The 18,559-nt window shown below is 47.8% G+C and overlaps 1 protein-coding gene across 3 annotated transcripts in view; it reads left to right on the forward strand.

Annotated features, from left to right (window-relative positions):
- KDM4A (lysine demethylase 4A) overlaps nt 1-17,205 on the forward strand; it is a 55,045-nt gene extending 37,840 nt beyond the window's left edge. For 2 of the 3 annotated variants that reach the window (XM_030823703.1, XM_030823704.1), the window contains exons 13-22: nt 515-696; nt 2,452-2,656; nt 3,105-3,181; nt 3,859-3,914; nt 5,587-5,695; nt 6,305-6,490; nt 9,429-9,599; nt 15,303-15,422; nt 15,706-15,798; nt 15,916-17,205. In XM_030823703.1, coding sequence (XP_030679563.1) covers nt 515-696; nt 2,452-2,656; nt 3,105-3,181; nt 3,859-3,914; nt 5,587-5,695; nt 6,305-6,490; nt 9,429-9,599; nt 15,303-15,422; nt 15,706-15,798; nt 15,916-16,056 — 1,340 coding nt within the window. In that variant the 3' untranslated portion in view covers nt 16,057-17,205. The remainder of the gene's footprint in view (nt 1-514; nt 697-2,451; nt 2,657-3,104; nt 3,182-3,858; nt 3,915-5,586; nt 5,696-6,304; nt 6,491-9,428; nt 9,600-15,302; nt 15,423-15,705; nt 15,799-15,915) is intronic. The other variant, XM_030823702.1, reaches the window with a different exon arrangement.
- The last annotated feature ends 1,354 nt before the right edge of the window (nt 17,206-18,559 follow it).

The raw sequence follows: 18,559 nt of genomic DNA on the forward strand, positions 1-18,559 counted from the left end.
AGAGGAAGCTGCTAAGTCCTGGCCAAGGACCATGATATTACAACTTTTAAGCTTTGCCAATTCTCTGTTATTTTCCTTCTTTGTTTAGTTGCACTAAAGGGAAAACTCTAAAAGGTAAAGGACTTAACAGGCTGACATTTTGGAGGCAGCAAATAAGATGGTTTCTGGCAAGATGGTGCTTCATTCTGCTGTCCTTGGGCAGAAGGGCTGAATGTGGCAGCTGTTAAGGGAGAGTAGAGCAAGCTGAGCTCGTGGGGCAGGAGGAAGAATGGAGGCCACGAGTCAGTCTGGTCAGAGAATGGGGTACTGGCAGGACTCCCTACACATCATCAAGATACTGAAAGAGTCTATTGACAAGTGCTTCCACCCTTTGCCTTTATCATCCTTAGGAATCCAGGAGTCACCCTTGGTCCAAACCTAGGACCAGGAGTCCTAGTTGAACTCATCTGTTCTCCAGGCAGAGCCACAGATGTGCAGGGTTGGTGCTGACTCACATTTCTGTTTCCTCTTCTAGAGACATCTGAACAGCTGGCCCCTGAGGAAGAGGCTGAGGAGACAGAGGCCTGGGCCAAGCCTCTGAGCCAACTGTGGCAGAACCGACCTCCAAACTTTGAGGCTGAGAAGGAATTCAATGAGACCATGGCCCAGCAGGCCCCTCACTGCGCTGTCTGTATGATCTTCCAGACTTACCATCAGGTAACCCAGCTCCATGCACTCTGTTTACCCAGGACCAGCAATCATAGGGAAGCTAGATTTACTTGTGAGTATATAGCTTGTCACTGGTTGTCTTGGGAAAGGCCACCTCCACCCCAGCATTCTCTGCCCCATCTGTGTATTGGTCAGTTGTCTCCAGGCAGATAACCCAGCAACGTGGGTTTCAATTGAGAATGCTTTGGAGATGAGCTGAGGGTGGGCTTAGGCTCCCCTTTGCACATGCAGTCATCACAGACATCAGTTTGCAGAGGAATCTGCATTTTGTTATTCTAGTCCGTGGTTATTCTTGCCAAGTGGTTTGTAGTCCTGGCCAGCATGGAGAACTGTGATTTCTTTACCACAGTCTGAACCTCAGCTGAAAAGCCAGATCCTCTAATGTTGTTTTTCCTTTCCCATTGCCACAAGGGGTGTTGCCAGTAGCAGAAGGAACTTGGGAGGGGTAGAAGCAAGGGCCTGATATGTGAGGAGGGGCTGGCAAGCAAAATTGTTGAGCTCAGCTGTGTGCCTCCTGCTCTGGGGCATCTGTGGCTTCATTGGTGGATCTCTTTGGGTCCAGCTCTAGGATGCCAGGAAGGCATTCACAGCAGCAGGTGCCAGGGGACCAGCTCAGTCTCAGCTGGGACCTGCACAGTGTGGCAGGTAGGTAAGTGGTCCTTACCTGCTCTGGTGGTTAAAGTGGCATGGCTGCCGCTGAGCCTGGCAGGGCCCCAGATTCATGCTTGCTGAAAAATGGAACCTCAGGCCAACACACTTTGGATTAGGAACTCGCTAAACCTTTCCACTGACAAAAAGCAAAACCAAAGCCTTTGCCTATGAGGGGAGTGAATGGCTGGGTTCTTACTATAAGCAGATCTACTATGTAGGAGTTTCACAAATGGCATAGGCTCTGGGGTTGACATCTTCCTGGGCCTCATCCTAGGAATGGGGATGCAGGTGCCATCCAGCAGATATTTGCAATCAGTATAGTTTGCCAAGGGAAGTATGTGGACTTAAGTTCTTCCTGGAGGGACCCTGAGCCAGGAATCACACAGGTGGGGCTCCAGCCATGTAACAGTGCTGCAGCTCAGGTGACCTGCTGATAGGCACCACAAGAGTCAATTAGTGCTGGCCTACTAGGAGCATCTGCTCTGGGTACACTCCTGAGGTGGGGTCACCGCACAGTGTAGCATGTAAGGGAGCCCACAGTAGCAGCCTAGCTGCTAACATCTCCGTGCATTTTTTTTTTTTTTAGATGGAGTCTCAGTCTGTTGCCCAGGCTGGAGTGCAGCTGGGACTACAGGCACACGCCACCACGTCCAGCTAATTTTTGTATTTTTAGTACAGACGGGGTTTCACCATGTTGGCTAGGCTGGTCTTGGACTCCTGACCTCTGGTGATCCACCCGCCTCGGCCTCCCGAAGTGCTGGGATTACAGGCGTGAGCCACCTCACCTGGCCTCTCAGTGCATTTTATTAACCACTTGCTTTAGGAAGATTGAAATCCCAGTTGCCTCTTACCTTGCTCCCTTTTCTCAGTTGTCCCCTAGGGGCCTTTGTATGTATGATGCTGCTGTGAGAAATTGAATTTGAGTCATTAGAGGTAACTTCAATTAGCAGCTCCAGGATAATGGCTGTGCACCCGGGAGCTGTAGCCATAGTCAGATCGGTAAGAGAGCCAGCTCTCTGCTGATGGAGCAGGTGGAAGGCTAAGAGCATAGGCACATGCTCACTGAGGTGTACGCTTGTTCTTTCCCCTTAGGTTGAGTTTGGAGGCTTTAATCAGAACTGTGGAAATACTTCAGATTTAGCCCCCCAGAAGCAGAGGACCAAGCCATTGATTCCAGAAATGTGCTTCACTTCGACTGGCTGCAGCACGGACATCAACCTTTCTACTCCTTATCTTGAGGAGGATGGCACCAGCATACTCGTTTCCTGCAAGAAGTGCAGCGTCCGGGTCCATGCCAGTGAGTGCTGCTCACCTTTCTGTGTGTCCTGTCCCAGGAGTATGGGCCTGCTCACTGGAAGTTATTGCCACCTCCTGGCCTCCCAGCCCCTAAAAGATTGTTGATGTTTTATTGGGGAGTCTGTTGCTAGCTGATTTTTCACTGTGTCTCCAGGGGTCCATACTGGCACTAGTCATCTCTGTGCCATCCTCTTGGTTGCAGATAGCAGAAAGGGATTAGTCCTTGCCACTTACTAGGTGTTTGTACCAGTGAATCTACAGTTTTTGACTTTTTGAGACTTTGAGCCATACTGTATGCCTGAGCCCTGGGGACTCAGACTAAAGAAAACTAAGGAGCTTCTGTGAGATTTGGTTGCAGCTTTGGGAGGTGGTATATGGAAAGGAATTGCAAATCTACCTTTTGACTCTGACCACTGGGTTTAATTTGCTCATCTTGGTGTCCCTGTTAGGTTGCTATGGGGTTCCCCCTGCAAAGGCTTCTGAAGACTGGATGTGTTCTCGGTGTTCAGCCAATGCCCTAGAGGAGGTGAGTGATCCCACACTGTTACTGTCTTCACCATGAGTCTTGGTGCATATTCAGGGCCAGACGATTTCATGCTAGACTCAGTATTCCCAGCCGTCTGCATAGGGTCTGGTATGGGGTGATGTCAGAGAGCGAGTATTGTGAGAGTAAATCCTATGACAGTGAGAATGGTTGCTGCCCACTTACGGAGTCTGGACGCTGTGTTTGCTCTGTTGTGTAAAGACCAACTAGTGGTCTTCCTGTGGAAGAACAAAAACTCCCTTAAAAGAATTCAGCCATTTTGAATTGGAGCCTCAGAAAGGGGCTCGATGATGCATTGTGCCGTTTTCTCTTCACTGTACCCCCCGGAACCTGGCTGTACCTAGCCCATATAAGAAGCAGTCAGAGCCCCGTCATGCCTCTAGTTTGAGCAAAGTATCTTTTGTGACTTTGCTGAGTTGTTATTAGCAACAACAGTGAAGAGGATTATGTGAAGTCACGCGAATACTTGGCACACTTTAGCCCTGAGTGGCCTCTCCTGACAGGGCGTCTTGGTGCAGGGGCTGCCTGGGTGAAGCCCCAGATGCTATTATGCTTCTTTCTTATGTGGAGGAGTTGCCCAAAGCAGGTCCAGGGGAGAGCAGATTGAATGTTAATGACTTGGTGTTAACCACTTTTTCCTCCCTCTCCTTTCTTGGCAGGACTGCTGTTTATGCTCATTACGAGGAGGGGCCCTGCAGAGAGCAAATGATGACAGGTAAGTTTCCTGAGCAGTGCCTTGGAATGCACAGGCTCAGTTCCGAAGCACGCAGTGTCTTTGTGAGGGTACTAGCTGTTCTTCTGAATGACTGATGAGGATTTGGGAAGCACATCGTGTGGAGCTGGAACAGCATCTCCAAGACTCATTTTAAAAATGGAATGCTAAGGGAGCCAAGCAGTCCCAGAATTTCCAACTCCAGCTGCTCCTCTGCAGCAGAGATGTCAGTGACATCCTCCTTTGGAGGAGCTAAGAATGGACTCATGAGAATATGAAGACTGTGAAGATGATGCACAGGGACTGTGTGGGCTGGAGTGAGGACATTCACCTTGTCACAGCTGGGGCTGGTGTGCAGAGGCGGCCACACGCTAGCAGGCACTTCTCCACATGGCAAACTCCCTGGCTCAGACCTGCTGTTTGGAATGAGGCGAGTGTGCTCAAGGAGGACATTGAGGAGAGCTCAGACAGGCCCACCCACTGTGGAACAGAATCTGCTGAATTTTCTGGGCTTCTCAGCTGTTGGGCAGCTCATTTTCATGGAGTGAATCTTTGTGCTTAGGCATGTGTTTGGTTGCTCTGAGGTGAAAACATAAGATGAATGAAGTTTCTGACCTGGAAGAGCTGGCTGTCTAGGGCATGGTGCATGCAGGTCAGTGCTGAGTATCCTGCTTCCAAGTAGAATCCCGTGGCAACTTGCAGCATATGTTCAGTCCGGCCGCCTGCCCTCAAGAGTCCCAGTTATGCTGTCCCTGAGAGATGGCTACTCTGCCTGCTGCTTCTGCTCCTTCAAAGGCACTTGCTGCCATTATTTGAGGTCACTGTGTTCCTCACAATCAAAGGATAGTGCTGGGAACATTCTTTCTTATTTGGAGTGGAAATGGCTGTGCTTGAACCTCTCACCTTTACCTCTGAATGCCTGTTCTGCCCTCCAGGGCCACACAGAACAAATCTGTTCCCACTCTAAAAAGACAGCCCCACTAGAACTGCAGACAGCTTCCATGGAGCCCCAGTGTTGTCTGGTGTAGGTTTTCACGTAGCATGATTTTAAGAGTTGTTAGCATTTTCGTTCTTCTCCTCTTGATGCATGCTGGTTTCCCAAAATGTCCAAAACTTACTTTAATTCTTAAGGATGTCCGTTGAATAGACCTCTCAGAGTAAGTGGGGCTTGGGTCAGACCTTAAAGATTAAAGAGTGAGTCAGCTATGGAAAAAGGGAGCAGAAGGGAGAGGTCATTTCAGCCTGGGGAAGAGGTTTGGGCAGAGGCCAAGAGAGAGCTGTGATTACTGGCAGATTGGGGCACAGCTGGGGATGTTTTCAGGAAGCACTTGGGTCCTATGGTAAAGAGGTCTGCATAGAGCTCTCCAATTTATTCTCACTCCCTGAAACCTGCCACACACCATTAGCCTGCGACTCTGTTCATTTTTCAACAGACAGTGAGTGAGTGGTGTAAGAAGCATGATCCTGTGCTAACCTAGGGCAGTGGGGGTGGCACTACTTCCACATACTCAGAGGAGAGACGGTTCTGGTTCTCACCTTCCTGGGTCCCAGGCACGTGCTGGTGGAAGTCAGTGGTCACCCAGGTGAGGGAGGAAGCGCTGTCAGCAGGCCCACAAGAGAAGGCCACAGAGCCTTGGGCCCAGAGGTGACTGAGGTAGCCTTTGCCTTTTGGCAGGTGGGTCCACGTTTCATGTGCTGTGGCAATTCTGGAAGCAAGGTTTGTCAACATTGCAGAAAGAAGTCCGGTGGATGTGAGCAAAATCCCCCTGCCCCGCTTCAGACTGGTAAGGGCTTGTAGACTCTACATAATTTCCCGACTTACAAGTCTCTGGGTAGAAGAGAACAGGGACCTCCTGTACCCCTTGGTTTTGGTTAGAGTTTGTGATTCTCACTCTGTGGTTAGATTCCTTAGTGGAGGCCAGGTGTGGTGGCTCACGCCTGTAATCCCAACCCTTTGTGGGGCTGAGGCGGGTGAACCACTTGAGGTCAGGAGTTCAAGACCAGCCTGAGCAACATGGTGAAACCCCAACTCTACTAAAAATATAAAATTAGCCGGGAGTGGTGGTGCGCACCTATAATCCCAGCTCCTCAGGAATCTGAGGCAGGAGAATCACTTGAACCCGGGAGGCGGAGGTTGCAGTGAGCCGATATTGTGCCACTGCACTCCAGCCTGGGCGACAGAGCAAGACTTCGTCTCAAAAAAAAAAAAAAAAAAAAAAATTCCTTGGTGGATAAAGTTGTAACCAGACCTGGATTAGAGCAGGCTGATGTGTCCTTGTATTTTGGGAAAGGGCTGGCTCTTACTTGCTTGGCTTTGCATTTGGGAGGGGAACAACAGAGGAAGCTGCAGTGCCAGTTCCTGCAATCACTGATTTTCTTCCCCTGTGCTACAGAAATGTATCTTCTGTAAGAAGCGGAGGAAAAGAACTGCTGGCTGCTGTGTGCAGTGTTCTCACGGCCGCTGCCCAACTGCCTTCCATGTGAGCTGCGCCCAGGCTGCCGGTGTGATGATGCAGCCTGATGACTGGCCTTTTGTGGTCTTCATTACCTGCTTTCGGCACAAGATTCCTAATTTGGAGGTGAGAGAGGGTGGCATTCTAGAATCCTCTTGACAGTTTTCATGATCATTTTCTCTGCATGTTTTCTATTTGTTGTGTCAGCAACTATTTCCTCAAGCATTCTGCATTATGAAGAGTGCTAATGAGTTAAGAGATTGAGAGGTGGCCCCTGTCCATCTCCACTCCCTGCCTTGTACTCCATAAGCCAGTGACACCAAACTGCTTGTAGTTGATTCCTTTTGATTATCTCTTTACTTGTCTGCCTCTCCATCAGAATAAACTCCTTGAGGGTCCATATCTTATTAATGTGGGCATCCTTATTACTTAACCTAGTGTCCGGGACATGCAGAACCTCTGAAAATGTTGAGAACAAATGGGGAGAGCTCCCAAGAGTTAATCATGAATTGCCAGACAGTAGAGATTGCTGCAGTTCTCTGAATGGTAAAGCTTAGAGAAAAAGTGACATGTAATGTTAGCTAGAGGAGCTATGAAGAGGATTGGGTAGACGGTGGCATTTGAAGTGGGTCTTAAACTATAAGAAGGAATTGTATGCAAAGACTGTTGTGTGCAGAGCTTGAGAAACATGTTGAATGAGCAGGTCGCAGAAGAAGGATCATGAAAGACTGGTTATGGGAGTGTGACGGTGTGTGGGAGTGTGATGCTTGAGAGGTGGACAACGGCAGAGGATGAAGGCCCTGCACTGCCACTCTCAGGACTCTGATCTCTGTTCACTGGATGAGGAGAACTTGTTGAATATTTTGATTCTGCACTATAGTTTTTGATAATCATTCAGGTGGTTGTTTGAAGAGAGGATTCAGAGTAAGAATTTGAGGCCGGAAAACCAGTTAGCCTAGGAGAGAGTGAGGTCTGAAATGGGAACACATAGGCAGGGCTTTAGGGTACATTTAACTTTGAGATCCTTCAACAGGTAAAATTGATAGGGCTTATTGACCCTCGTGGGTTGAGGAGAGAAGGGGAGAGGAGGAGGAGAGGGGGAGTGAATATTGAAGATGACTCAGGTTACTCCCTTGAGAGATGGGAAGGATGCTAATATGATGTTAGTAACTGCAATCAGGAACTGAGTTGAAGCAGTGTTGCTCTGCAAGGGAGAGAAGGAGGGATGAGAAAGAGGAAAGTAAATGCTGAGGTCGCTGGAGCATTCTGGAGAGTAACTGTGAGGGTAAAGATTTGGCTATTAGCATTTAACAGCATAGTTAAATCTAGTTCCCATTAGAAACTGGGCTCCGGAGATTCCCAGTGGGAGAAGCAGGTAGCAGAGCATGAACCAGTGAAAGCAGCTGAGAAAGTGAAGCAAGCCAGTGGGAGGAAGGAGGGTCACATCCAACAGAGAAGGCAGGGCTGGTGTGGTGGTCACTAAGTACCGCAAACGAGTGTCCCTGTGGGGTAGTCAGGTCAGAGCCAGACCGTAGTTGGGGAAGGCTCTGCCATGAGTGAGTTACAATCTAATAGAAGAGGCGATCATACAGGTTTGACAACAGTGTGGTAAATACATAATCAAAGGAAGAACGTGATAGACGGCCAGCCCAGAAGGATGAACTTTTCACTCTGCCATTTGGGACTGCAGAAAAGTCCTGGTTGGCTGACTGCATTCTTTTTCATAAAGATGTTGAACATGACAGGTGGTCAGGGGTATGGTTAGGACCTTAGGAAGATGGGACCATATTCTATGTGAGAATGAGACTCCGGAGTGTCTCAAGGGCCCTGCCATAGCCATCCCTGGTGCCCTCTCCATGCCCTCATTCTGAACTTGCCCTTGATGCAAGTAAAAACTTGAGGTAGTACTGAGTCACAGCTATGATAGGGAAGAGTTTTTTCATACACAGAATAGTTATTTTGTGATAATCATTAGTACTCCACATGCTTAAGTTGGCAGCTGTAGACTGCTGGTGCTATGAGGAAATTGGGGGGACTGATGAGTTAGTAGTTCTTTCACTGATTTATTCTTCAAATGTTTATTGAGCATTTACTATACACTAGGCACAGTTTTAGGTGCCAGGACTATACCATCGAACAAGACAAAAAAGTCCTTGCCCTTCTGGTGCATACAGTATAGTTGAAGGATACATAGAAGCAAGTAAATACACAGTATAGCAGATGGTGAGAAGTGCAGGGATAAAAATTAAGTCAGATAAGGGGAATGGAAGATGAAATAGTAAGGAATGATATCAATAAGTTGACACTGTGATGGAAGTCAGTGTGCAAGTAACCGGGGAATGGCATCTCAGGTAGAAGAACCAGCAGTGCTGAAGCCCTGGGTGGCAGCACATATGGCACACTCATTCAGGGAACAGCAAGGGGGGCCAGCATGGCTGGGGCAGAGTGCCTGGGCAGGCTAGCAGGTGTACTTGGAAATGAGGCTGTCACATACTTTGTGATCCTGTTTGCATCAAGGGCAAGTTCAGAATGAGAAGGGCACGGTGAGGGCACCAGAGATGGCAATGGCAGGGCCCTTGGAATGGGGGACAGTTTGTTGTGTGTAGCTGGAGACATCTGAGAAACCTGTCTTTGTGCCCTAGCCCTGAGGGTAATGCCGCAGGTGCTAAGATGTGGTGCAGCTTTGCCTGGCGGCCCAGGCCTCAGGGCACCTATTGAGTCTCTCCTTCGATACTTTGATGTCAGTTCTTGGCAAGATCAGAGAAGTCCTTGTTGTTGTTCAGAGAGTTCTGGGTAAGATAATATGGTATAAGGGCCAGTTATGGACTAGCTAAATTTATGGGAGGAGCTAAATTTATGGAGGAAAATGTGGTACTGGTCTCTTCCAATGTCCTGGCTGGGATGGTGGGTATCTGGAAAGGCTTGTTTTAGCTCCCATCTCCTTTTTACTTTTACTTTCCTTGCTTATCTTTCCCTGATAAGAAGGAACTAATTGATCTTCTTCTCCATATACCAGGCCTGCCAACTCCACGTGTGAGTAACCAAAGCCTCTGTTTTTTTCCAGCGTGCCAAGGGGGCCTTGCAAAGCATCACTGCAGGCCAGAAAGTCATCAGCAAGCATAAGAACGGGCGCTTCTACCAGTGTGAAGTGGTCAGGCTCACCACCGAGACCTTCTATGAAGTCAACTTTGATGATGGCTCCTTCAGCGACAATCTTTATCCTGAGGACATAGTGGTAATATCCGCAAGGAGCTTCTCAGGCAGTTTGGAATGGGGGATGTTTCTAAGGTCTGGCTGGCAGACTGTGTGTGTGTGCCTGCTTCTTCTAGCCAGGTCCATGGTCCCATCACCATGTCTTCTAACAGAAAGAATCATCTGTACCAGTGTTTCTTTGCAAAGAAAACTGTGTGCTGCTAGGGTACCCTATTTTCCCTAGAAGTACCTGGGAATCAGTATTTTCTGCAATTCCTTGAAACCTGCATCCGTTGCTGTCTAAATTATCCCTGAGGGCATTCTAGTGCAATAGGAGACCCCAGGCTTTGGAATCAAATATGCCAATACCAGCTTCATTGCCTAGTAGCTGTGTGATTTTAGGAGAATTATCCAACTCTCTTTTCTATCAGGCCCTCTTAGTAGATGTATAGAATCTGCTTTTGTCTCTTCACAGTGGGCTTTAGGGCTAAGTAGAAACTGCCTGGAGGCACCCTTGGCCTGTTTATGTTATCAACACCTGAGACACAGTGGCCCCACATGGACCCAGTCCCAGGTCTGGCTTGGTATTGAGGACTTAGTTCAGGTTTCCCCTACCCCCAGTTGGTAGACTAACCATCAAAGTAGAGAGGAATGAAACCATTTTTTCCTTTAACAAATCAGGTATTGTCCCATGTTTATACCACATTAGCCACTCAGTTGCTAAAAGCACATTCATTAGTTATGAGGTAGACTTATAGAAAAGGCAACATTAGTAGTACTCATAGCAGTAGTATAGCTATCATTTATTTATATTTTATTTGTGAGACAGGGTTTCACTCTGACTCCCAGGCTGCAGTACAGTGGCACAGTCTCAGCTCACTGCAGCCTCAACTTCTGGATTGAGGTGATCATCCCACCTCAGCCTCCCTGGTAGCTGGGACTACAGGCACGCACCACCACAGCCGGCTAATTTTTTAATTTTTTGTAGAGACAGGCTTTTGCCATGTTGCCCAGGCTGGTCTCGAACTCCTGGGCTCAAGTGATCTGCCCACCTTGGCCTCCCAAAGTGTTGGGATTACAGGCGTGAGCCACTGTGCCTGGCCTTATTTTTTTTTTTGAGAGACCAGGTCTCACTCTGTCACTTAGGCTGGAGTGCAGTGGCTGTATCATAGCTCCTGCAATCTCAAACTCCTGAACTCAAGTGATCCTCCTGCTTCAGCTTCCCAGGTAGCTGGGACTACAGGCACATGCAGTCACGCCTGGCTAATTTTTAAATTTTTTGTAGTGACAACAGTCTTGATTTGTTGCTCAGGCTGGTCTCGATCTCCCAGCTTGAAGCGATCCTCACATCTTGGGCCCCCAAACCACTGGGATTACAAGAGTTTGAGCCACTATACCTGGCCCTTGCTGTAATTTATTAAGCTGGTACAGTATGCCAGGCACTATGCTAAGTGGTTATTTCAAGTATCTCTTTATCTTCTCATACCCACTGTGAGAAGGATGTGGTATTATCTCTAACTTACAGTGGTTTCAGGACTCCATTTTCTACAAGTTAGAGACCCCAAAGAGTCTGTGTTTCTCTGGGTTATATAAATGTATTTATTCTTACTAGAAATTAAAGCAGATTGATTTAAAATAATCAATTTTTTTAGATTAAAAATAACTTTTCTAAAACAAAAACAAAAGATTGCCATTTCCCTGCAATTTTGCAAATCTCTTTAATGTCACTTTTTTTTTTTTTTTTTTTTTGAGACGGAGTCTCACTCTGTCGCCCAGGCTGGAGTACGGTGGCATGATCTTGGCTCACTGCAGGCTCTGCCTCCCAGGTTCATGCCATTCTCCTGCCTCAGCCTCCCGAGTAGCTGGGACTACAGGCGCCTGCCACCATGCCCAGCTAATTTTTTGTATTTTTAGTAGACATGGGGTTTCACCATGTTAGCCAGGATGGTCTTGATCTCCTGATCTCGTGATCCGCCCGCCTCGGCCTCCCAAAGTGCTGGGATTACAGGTGTGAGCCACTGTGCCGGCCTTAATGTCACTTCTTGATTCAATCTATTGTGATACACTGTTTAGGTTCAAGTATAGGAAGAAAATTCAGCCTTGCGTAGATATGTAATTGGAAAAAGGAGTTTTTTTAAGATAGGGCTTCACTCCCATCACCCACGTTGGAGTGCAGTGCAGTGATCTCAACTCACTGCAACCTCCACATACCAGGCTCAAGTGATTCTGCTGCCTCAGCCTCCCAAGTAGCTGGGACTACAGGCGCTTGTCACTGGTGCCCAGCTAATTTTTTAATTTTTTTGTAGAGATAGGGCTTTGCCTTGTTGCCAGGCTGGTCTCAAAACTCCTAGGCTCAAGCAATCCACCTACCTTGGCCTCCCAAAGTGCTGGGATTACATCTGTGAGCCACCACACCCAGCCAAGAGAGGTATTTTAATAGTCTTTCAGGTAATTGTGTTTATTATTCTCTGATATCCACCAAAACTCAATGGAAGTAACAACTTTTTTTTTTTTTTTTTTTTTTTTTTAAGAGATGATGTCTTGCTTTGTTGACCAAGCACTTCCCGAGTAGCTGGGACTACAGGCATGCCTGGCTATTTGTAGAAATGGGGTCTTGCCATCTTGCCCAGGGTAGTCTCAAACTCCTGGGCTCAAGCGATTCTTTTGCCTCAACCTCCCAAAGTGCTGGGATTACAGGTGTGAGCCACTGCTCCTGGCAGGTTCTTAAAAGTTAGTTGCAGTGTGGAATCTGAAAGGTCAGTGAACGTTTCATACTGTTAACACTAAAACCCATTGGTCTCTTCTGAATGGATCTTTCACCCATGCATCCTTTTATAACATCATACATTGGTCATTTAGAAAATATTGGTGCACTGGCCTATGGACAGCCTCCAAATGTTGTTAAATATTATTATAAATTTATTTATTAATTAATTAATTTATTTATTTATTTATTTATTTTGAGACAGAGTCTCACTCTGTCGCCAGGCTGGAGTGCAGTGGTGCGATCTTGGCTCACTGCAACCTCCACCTGCCGGGTTCAAGCGATTCTCCTGCCTCAGCCTCCCAAGTAGCTGGGACTACAGGTGCACGCCACCACGCCCAACTAATTTTTGTATTTTTAGTAGAGAGAGGGTTTCCCCATGTTGTCCAGGATGGACTCAATCTCTTGACCTCGTGATCTGCCCACCTTGGCCTTCCAAAGTGCTGAGATTACAGGCGTGAGCCACCACACCTGGCCATAAATATTTTAAAAATTACATTTGTTAGCATCACCAATAATAATCAAAAAACTTGGAATTTTGGGAAGTTTCAAGCTCACAGTTGTGAATGCCGCTTCTCTGAAATGCTAATATTTGCTTGAAAGCCTGAATTTTATTATTGGCAACAGATACTGACTTTTGTTTTCCTTGACATGACAGGCGTTCACTTCATGCATTTTCAAGATGTCTGCCAGATACCTAAGTCTGAAAAGCCAGTTTGTCAGTCACTTTTTTTCTTTTTTAAAATTTTCATAGAGTTTTTTAAAGACAGGGTCCTGCTCTGTTGTGCAGCACCACGGCTGGAGTGCAGTGGCGTGGTCATGGCTCACTGCAGCGTCATCCTCCTGGCCTCAGGCAGTCCTCAGTCTTCCGAGTAGCTGGGACTACAGGCGCGTGCCACCACACCTGGCTAATTTTTTATGTTTTGTAGAGATGGGGTCTCCCGTGTTGCCCAGGCTGGTCTTGAACTCCTGGGCTGATGCGATCCTCCTACCTCTGCCTCCCAAAGTGAGGGATTACAGGCACGAGCCACTATGCCTGGCCTAGTAATTTTTTTCAAATAAAACTGGTATTCCATGAACAAAGCAGCTAGTGTAATTCACAACTCAAACAACACAGATAGATTTCTTTGAGACAACCAAAAGTGTCTTATGAGGACTTAACACATGTACTCAATGATTAAGATTTTAAAAAATTAATAATTTTTTACTGCTTCATCAAGGGATATTGTTACATGCAATCGAGAGTTTTTGCTCTTTTCTCCTAAATTATGAGTGTACAGTGGTGAAAAATGCAATAACAACTAGTAGAGCTTAGGGTCAGTGCCTTGATTTGTGCTCAGGTGCCAGCGGTTGTACCTATCCTAGGTAAATGACAACACAGTGACAAAGGCTAATAGTTTAATATTATAAAAATAGTCATGTCTCACTTGCTCCCTGACAGTGTCTCAGGAACCCCTCAGAGGTTTACAGACCACATTTTCAGAAGTGCTGTTACAGGAGGTGGAACTGAATTGCAGAGAACTTAAGCAGTTTATCAAATATCAAACATTTGAGTAGTTAAATCTTAGAACACCTCAGATATTGGGTGTAGGAGGCTGTAGTTTATGCCTAATTGTTAGACTGATACAAACTGTATTTACTGATTACCTATTCAATAAATGAATTGTCAATAAGTAGGGAACTGTTTCCACTCAATGTAGCATGATTGTAAGAGCAGATGTGAGCATCCACATCCTTTTAGACTCACTGCCCTGCCCCTCTCTCATTTTTATTTTTTAAGCCATGTCCCTAAGGACCTTCTCCCAGGTATACCCATCAGACCTTTCATTCAGCCAATATGCTGAATGAAATATCCCCCCGTATACCAAGCCCTATGCTGGGAATACGATGAGGACTTGGGGTACTTACCTGCTTCTGGAAGGAATAAAAGTTCTGAAGTACTTTGCCAGGTCCCATGGTAGGTGATTCTTTTTCATTTTTCCTGTTAAGAACATATTTCTTGGTTGGGCACAGTGGTCATGCCTGTAATCCCACCACTTTGGCAAGCCGAGGCAGGCAGATCACCTGAGGTAAGGAGTTCGAGACCAGACTGGCCAACATGGTGAAACCCCGTCTCTACTAAAAATACAAAAATTAGCTGGGCATGGTGGCACGTGCCTGTTGTCCCAGCTACTCAGGAGGCTGAGGCAGGATTGCTAGAACCCAGGAAGCTGAGGTTGCAATGAGCCAAGATCAGGCCACTGTATTCCAGCCTGGGCGACAGAGCGAGACTCCATCTCCAAAAAAAAATAAAAAACACTTTTTTTTTTTTTTTTTATGAGAGGGAGCCTCGCTCTGTCGCCCAGGCTGGAGTGCAGTGGCACGATCTTGGCTCACTACAAGCTCTGCCTCCTGGGTTCACGCCATTCTCCTGCCTCAGACTCCCGAGTAGCTGGGACTACAGGCGCCTGCCACCACACCTGGCTAATTTTTTGCATTTTTAGTAGAGACAGGGTTTCACCATGTTGGCCAGGATGGTCTTGATCTCCTGACCTCGTGATTTGCCTGCCTCAGCGACTCTCCCAAAGTGCTGGGATTACAGGCATGAGCCACCGTGCCTGGCCAAAAAAAAAACAAAACATTTCTTATAGTTGAGTACAGTTCTAGTATTTATTCATGGCAGAGCCCTGGAGAACCCTCAGGGGAACAGTTGAGGGAATGTAAGAAGGACTCTTGATTCTGGCATTTAACTCCTGTGTTTACTAAGTTTGTTATAGCTGGAATTTTTTTTTTTTTTTGGTCACCTAGAAGCAGGAGAGGGCAGAGATAGGGGCAGACTTTGACTTAGCAAGGTCTTTAACTGTTAACATTTTTCAGCCCAGAGAGCTGCCTTGCTCTCTAAAACAGTTACTTTGTCCTGTTTCACTCTTCCCTGAGTAGAGGACAGTTACCTTTGTGTGCAGGTGGACCTTCCTTTCACCCTCCTTCCTTCCTGTTTCTCAGAGCCAGGACTGTCTCCAGTTTGGTCCTCCTGCTGAAGGAGAAGTGGTCCAAGTGAGATGGACAGACGGCCAAGTCTATGGAGCCAAGTTTGTGGCCTCCCACCCTATCCAAATGTACCAGGTATCCAAAGTTCTACCTTTCTAGGGAGTGGGGGGTGCTTGATTAATTCCGTGCTTCCTGTTGGGCCAGAGGCGAGCCTTTGCTCTTAGGAGAACTAATAGGTTGGTAACCCTTTCAGAGCTAGGTATCTGCCCTGTGTCCAGTCTGCCAAATGTGAAGTAAGGTAGTTGTTATTTTAGTGTTCTTCCTCCTTCCTTTGACTGTAGGGGACTGCCACTGTGCATGGTGGACCAGGGAAAGAGTCAGGGATATCCTAGCCAAAAGGCCTTTGTTTCCTTGGTAGGTGGAGTTTGAGGACGGCTCACAGCTTGTGGTTAAGAGAGATGATGTATACACACTGGATGAAGAGCTTCCCAAGAGAGTCAAATCTAGACTGGTGAGTATTTTCTGTGTGTCCCCAGTTCCTGTCGTGGAGGGAGGGAACAAGTCAAGGATGCATCCCTTTGTGTTGTTCCTGGGGTAGCTGACATCTGGCTTGCTTATTCTTCTATAGTCAGTAGCCTCAGACATGCGCTTCAATGAGATTTTCACAGAGAAAGAGGTTAAGCAAGAAAAGAAACGGCAACGAGTTATCAACTCAAGATACCGGGAAGATTATATTGAGCCTGCACTATACCGGGCCATCATGGAGTAGGTGCTTCCAGGGTCCAAGGGATTCTCAGCCATCCAGGCAAGAGCACTCTGGGTTCCACAGCACAGCAGACATGGAACTCTGAAGTCTCTGAAAGTGAAGTTGTAAAAAGAAAAGGAATGAAATAACCGACCCATCATCTTCTCACCCACCCTCATTGCATTCCGCTGTAGTGAAAGGACGAGCCATTTCTGGGCACGTGGCAGCAGTCGCTGATCTCCCAGCTGAGGGGCTGAGCACTGGAATGCTGTGGCTGCACTGGCCCCAGTCCATAGAGGGGTCAACTATGCTGGCTGGAGTGGCTGCCCTGTTCCTGGCCTAGGACTTAGCTTCGTAACTATCACCTGCACCAACTAGGCTGAGGTGCTGGTACTTGCCCCAACCCCTACTTTTGTATTTATGTGTGTGTGTGTGCGCGCGCGTGTGTGCGTGTGTGTGTGTGTGTGTATGTTTGGACCAGCTTCTGCCAGCCCCTGGCCTTTACTTTCTTCTTTGCCTATGCAGGGCAAACAAAATGTGAAATTCTGCCCTCAGCTGAGCTGAGTAAGGGCTCCTGGGGGTTGGCTGGAGATGGGTGTGGCATCTGTCCGGGCCTGGAACAGCCTCAAGACAGTGCTGGCAAAGCTGCAGTATTGAGATGCTAAGGAGCTGATGCCACCTCTTTGTCTTCCCCTAAAGGAGAACATGGGGATAACATGGGTGTGTGCCCACAACACTCTAGGTGCAGAGCCCCTGTGGCAAAGTATTACAGGGTGTGGGTGGATATTACCCTGAAGCGGGGATTTTAATGATGGAAGCAGGCAGAGCCTGGTGGGTGATTCTGTCAACAGAAAATTGCAATCATGCAGGGGCTGGGAGGGTTAGGATGAAAAAACTCGGGCCATTGGAGGCCCACTGTGGGTGGGAGGGAGCTGATTTTGGGGTGGGGGTGGGACTAGAGGGCAATACTGAAGGGGTTAAACAAGTTTTTGCTCCTCAAGAATTTGTTTGCCTGGGCCCAGGATTGGAGGGCTTCACACCAATACCCTGTGTATACAAGAATCAGATTTATAATACTTCCCCTTTTTTGTTACGTATGAACACTATAAACCAAATTATTTTGAAAACTGGTGCATCACCTTGTCCTTAGCAATAAAAATGTGTTGAGCAGAGGATTGGCTGTCTGCCCCTAGGAGCCCACGTGGCCCACATCAGGCTGGGGGTGTATCTAGAGTCATAGGCTCTGGAGCGGGGCTGTGTATTTTAAGACAAATCAGTAAGGCAGTCCCTAGGAAGTTCCAGAGAGTGGGTCCTTTGCTTGTCAAGCTCTATATTAGGCCAAGTATGGTGGGTCATGGGAACAGGGACACTTCTGGCTCTGAGCACCTCTTTGTTGTGCTTGCTCTGCCTTAGAGACGGGCAGGATGAGGTAACAGAGGAAGCACCAGACCAATGAGTCCTCTCAACAGAGTATCTCTCACTGCTGCCCCATTTGATACATCTTTGTTGAGCTGGCCTAAGTTCATGCCAGCATCTGTGTTCTATACAAATTGTGGAACCAGTGTGAAGGATGGGGTGCATTTTTGGTGCTTGAAAAGCAAGGGACTCAACCTCCAGTGGGATCTTCAGATTGCTCTCCGAGCTGTCTAGTTGGTGAGAAGCTTCCCCGGAGGAAGACCCAATCTCCTTTGGCTGCTGGGTCCCTGAGGTCAAAGTGGACAAGGATGGGGAACCATAGAGCAGGGAGGGGGGCAATGAATAGGTGCAGGACTTGGGTGCCCCGGAGCTGCACCGGCTGGCCCTTAAACAGCCAGGCACTTCCTGTGGCATGGCCCTGTCCAGGTGCAGGAGAGGCTTGGGTCAGCTCAGCTGCTCTGGATGCTTCCTTGTGTCCCTGCGGGTTGAGAAGTGGTTGCTACTTGGTATCTCATTGTGGAGAAAGGGAGGTGCAGGAGGTGATCTTTTCTATGTCAGCTCCCTCCTGGGGCCCAGAGAGGGAAGTTGGCCTTTTTTTTCTTGTGCCTACACGCCACTTGGGGATTCCCAGGGGATGTAGCAAGGGAGGCTGGGCAGAACCAGGCCTTAGTGGATTGGTGAGAGAGCACTAATCCATACATCTTTGGAAGAGAGGAACACTTCACCAGCCTTTTTACACGGGGTCCCTACCTTTCTCGATGACCCCACTGCCTCCAGGTGTGGGCGCTGGGTTTAATCCCAGCAGTTTTTACTCAACAGCTGACCAGTTTTCCAGAAACTGCACTTTTTATTTTGGTCAACGTAATAACTCTTAGGAAACTGCAACTCAGGTGATCCAAATCACACAGACCGGCCCGTTCTCTCCCCTACTGGCTGCCTATGCAGTCGGGTCGACCTCAAGAGAACTGGCCCCAGCCAAAAGCGGCACCTCCCGGCCTGCCAGTCCCCTCCTGCCTTAGGCAGCAACTCCCAGAAGCCTTTTTGTAGGGCAAACTGCCTTGCCTTTGTAAGGTAGGGCCTTTGGATCCAAGGTTGCAGTTTAAAGACCACC

This window comes from Nomascus leucogenys, chromosome 12, assembly GCF_006542625.1.
Source record: "Nomascus leucogenys isolate Asia chromosome 12, Asia_NLE_v1, whole genome shotgun sequence".
Taxonomy (NCBI): domain Eukaryota; kingdom Metazoa; phylum Chordata; class Mammalia; order Primates; family Hylobatidae; genus Nomascus; species Nomascus leucogenys.